This window comes from Abrus precatorius, unplaced genomic scaffold, assembly GCF_003935025.1.
Source record: "Abrus precatorius isolate BTA unplaced genomic scaffold, Abrus_2018 Scaffold4, whole genome shotgun sequence".
Classification (NCBI taxonomy): domain Eukaryota; kingdom Viridiplantae; phylum Streptophyta; class Magnoliopsida; order Fabales; family Fabaceae; genus Abrus; species Abrus precatorius.
Window position 1 is genome coordinate 16,334,918 of NW_020874384.1, and position 3,505 is coordinate 16,338,422.

Here is a 3,505-nt window from a genome sequence, read left to right on the forward strand (position 1 = left end):
TTATTTGAACGTTTAATTCAATAACTTCCAACCTAAATTATATAAACCTACAATCAATCCTTCTTAATATACTCGTTTAACGGAACATATATAAACAGGTTACTCACCCATGTTAAATATCTTTATCTTTCGTTAATGTACAAATTTTGGAAACAACTTGGTTTGCTTAATATCATAAAGGGATTACCTTAGTTTGGTCAGTTACTAAAAAGAAATAAATATTGAAATAACCACACAATGATCATTAATTTTTAAGTTAAGAACTCTTTGAATCACCTCAAAACACACGATATTTGTAATTTTTAGACACTAAAAAAATTATAAAAATTTAAAAAGGTCACATTTCAGAAGACAAAACTATTTATATTTCTGGATATAACACATTGTTTCTGTTACTTTTTCCCTGAATTGATTTTTAGAGACTAAAAGTAAGTAATTAAATTTTGTATGTAAATTTAAAACTGTCATAATTCTGAAGACAAAATATGTGGTTTTTTTTTTCTTTTTAAAATACAACATACCGTTTTCCATACCAATCAAGAGAGATCACAGTATGTTTGTGCTGAATTGGCCTTTCCCTACCCTGGAAAGTGGAAAGTAACCCTAGCATACTTACATGACAAAAAATTAAAAAGGAACAAAAAAACACTTAAGAAAATAAAGACTCAAAACTTAATTTGTACCCGAAGTAAATATATGAAAGGCATAAAGTGTTATTAGAAATCTTCAAGGCAATTTTTAATTCAATATTTGTTTAATTTTTCTTTTTTTCAATCGCATCACATCACTTGTTATTTTCATTTTTTGTTCTTCCCTTTCTATCTCTCACAATACACTCTTTTTGGTGTCTGCCGACTACTTTTCATGCACAAAATATTGTCACATCTAACTAATTAAATTATTCCTTGAAAACACCGAAAACAATTGTAAACAAACCAACCTAACATCTTGCAAGATTCTCCACGATATAGAACAAGAGAACCACATCCACAATAAAATAAAATAAACCAAACCACAAGATCAGAAAAACAATAAAAGAAAGAAACATCTTAATCTAGAAGAATCAAAGGCAAGCTAAGCTATATACAGGCTAGGAGCTGGCTGAAAAGCATGCAACAATGAATAAAGCCTCACATATCCCGCACGTGGAAGATATTGGGGTTCTTGATGACTATATCGTACATATAGATTGAATTGAACTTGGAGAAGTCCTTTGGAAGAGAGATTAGGTCAGTGGAAGAATGCTTGTGGAATTGGTAGAGTTGTGGATCAGTCCCATAGTACCTCTCCCACCCTAAACTAGTCAAGATTTGCTCCAAAGAACTATAGGAAGAAACCACTTCCCCACTTGGCAAGTGAACCAACACCTTTTTCTTTAAACTACATGCTTTCCCCTCACCTTGAGGGTTTTCCACTAACCGAAACCCACCATTATTATTGAATACCCAAACCCCGGACATTTTTATTGGTCCTTCTTTCTTTGGTTTTCCTAGCTATACCATACCGTCTTTTAATTTGGATTATTTTCCTTGCTGTATAGAGAGCAAAAAAGAAGAGAAAACAGAAGGGGTTTTGGTTTATTGTGAAGGAAAGCAAAGGTGGGAAGGTATATATATGTGAGAAAAGAGACAAATATTAAAACGAGGAAATACTCTATTCTTGGAAGAAACTCTTAAGTAGGGTCAGAATAAGGCATCCCCTCTTTTCATTATGAAAATATTTAGTAGATGCCTTGAGGATCGTCTATATTTTGGGAGAGATAGGAATAAAAAAAATATTAAAGATATTAAATAATGTAATGGGATAAAAAAATAAAAAAATAATATTAATATTATTGGAGTGTTTATAAATCAAAGGTATTTCTTAACTTGACAAAATTCTCCAAGCTTATGTCTCCAGGGCTACTTTGCCCCGACGTATAACTATAAACAACTCTTTCAATTTTTTTCTTTTCTTGTGGGCCTCTATGTCATTAAATTTTAACGTGGGACTGATCATGCATATGAATAGAAAAATATTTGTTTCACGTTTTTTCTTTTAACATTTTACTCCTTTATATAAATGTTAAATCAATTGACACATGGAGAGAGAGAAAATTCAGTAAAAGGATATTTTTTTTCACTGGATATAAAAACTAGTGTAGAAAATAGTGTGAAATAATTAGAAGTTAAATTGACAAGTATGGGAATAAAAAACAAAGAAACAATATTAATGACACGAGAAATGTTAATGACATATTATTTAATATACTTTTAATTCACAAAAATTGCATTAAAATTTTAAACAATAGTGCGTTAGAGAAAATTAATCTGCCAAAAGAGTGCATTGACATTGCTTTTATATATATGAGAAATGATTAGGAATGCTCAAAATATTTTTTTATCATCAAGTGTGTATCATTTAAACTGCATAACGCTGAAAAAACAATTGAAGTAACTGATAAAAAGTGATACACATTACGTATTAAGTTACAAAGAACAACTATATACATTAAAAAAGAAGTTAATGTTGTCGAATACCAATATATAATAATTACAAAGTCAATGAATGATAGAGTTGCTCCCACTTACATCACGAGATGTCCACGTGAAGAAGGTAGGGGGAGGGTGTAAGTTCCAGCGTCATTATATGTTGAAGGCAGGCTGATAAAGGCTGCTCTCTCATTCCTCTCTCTTTTTCATTTTGGGTACTATCAATGTGACTAAATATTGGACACTTTTTAACCACTAGTCAAATATCCTACATTGGATTTTGCGGCTCAGAAAAAGTGGTCTATTTTACCAGACCAGATATAATTAAGTTATTTTCAAAAACTCATAATATACATTACAGGGAATTGGTGAAAGTATAACCATTGATATTGTTTTGAATTTTTATATAAAAATATAAATTGAAACAGAAGTAGTATATTCTTGTTTTTGATAGTTAGTTAATGATACATAATAAAAATTCATATATATTAAAAATTAATTGGATGTCATAAGATCTAATGTAAAAGTAACATTAAATTATATATTTTTTTAATAAAATTATATTTTTTATTTTCTATTATGTGTCTTTGGATGTGTGTTCAAATGTATTTTCTCCTTTCTTATCTTTTTAAAACACTCTTCCAAACATATTTAAATAGCAAACAATCCTTCTTTTTGGCGTAATTAAGAAGGTATATATGTAGCTATTAGCTGACAATATGGGATTTTTTATAGCATTATTTATGATGTTAATTAAGCACGTACGGTTGTTATTAGGAAGCCATATAATGTTTGTCTTCTGATCAAGATTAAACTTACTGTTATAATTTTGGAGAACAAATCACCTGTTATATATATATATATATATATATATATATATATATATATATATATATATATATTACATACAAAACAAAATTAGATTGACACTTAAGAAGCAAGAGGAAGACTTTTTATATGAGCTGTGAGATGATGATATCATGATTTATTTTGATAATTAAATAAAAAAAATTCTCAAACACTTTGATTAAAAT

General features: G+C 28.9%; 1 protein-coding gene across 1 annotated transcript; it reads right to left on the bottom strand.

Annotated features, from left to right (window-relative positions):
* Window positions 1–1,130: 1,130 nt before the first annotated feature.
* LOC113865920 (flowering-promoting factor 1-like) lies at window positions 1,131–1,460 on the bottom strand. The gene has a single exon (XM_027500729.1). It carries the CDS (start codon window positions 1,458–1,460, stop codon window positions 1,131–1,133), a length of 330 nt encoding a protein of 109 aa, XP_027356530.1.
* Window positions 1,461–3,505: the final 2,045 nt, after the last annotated feature.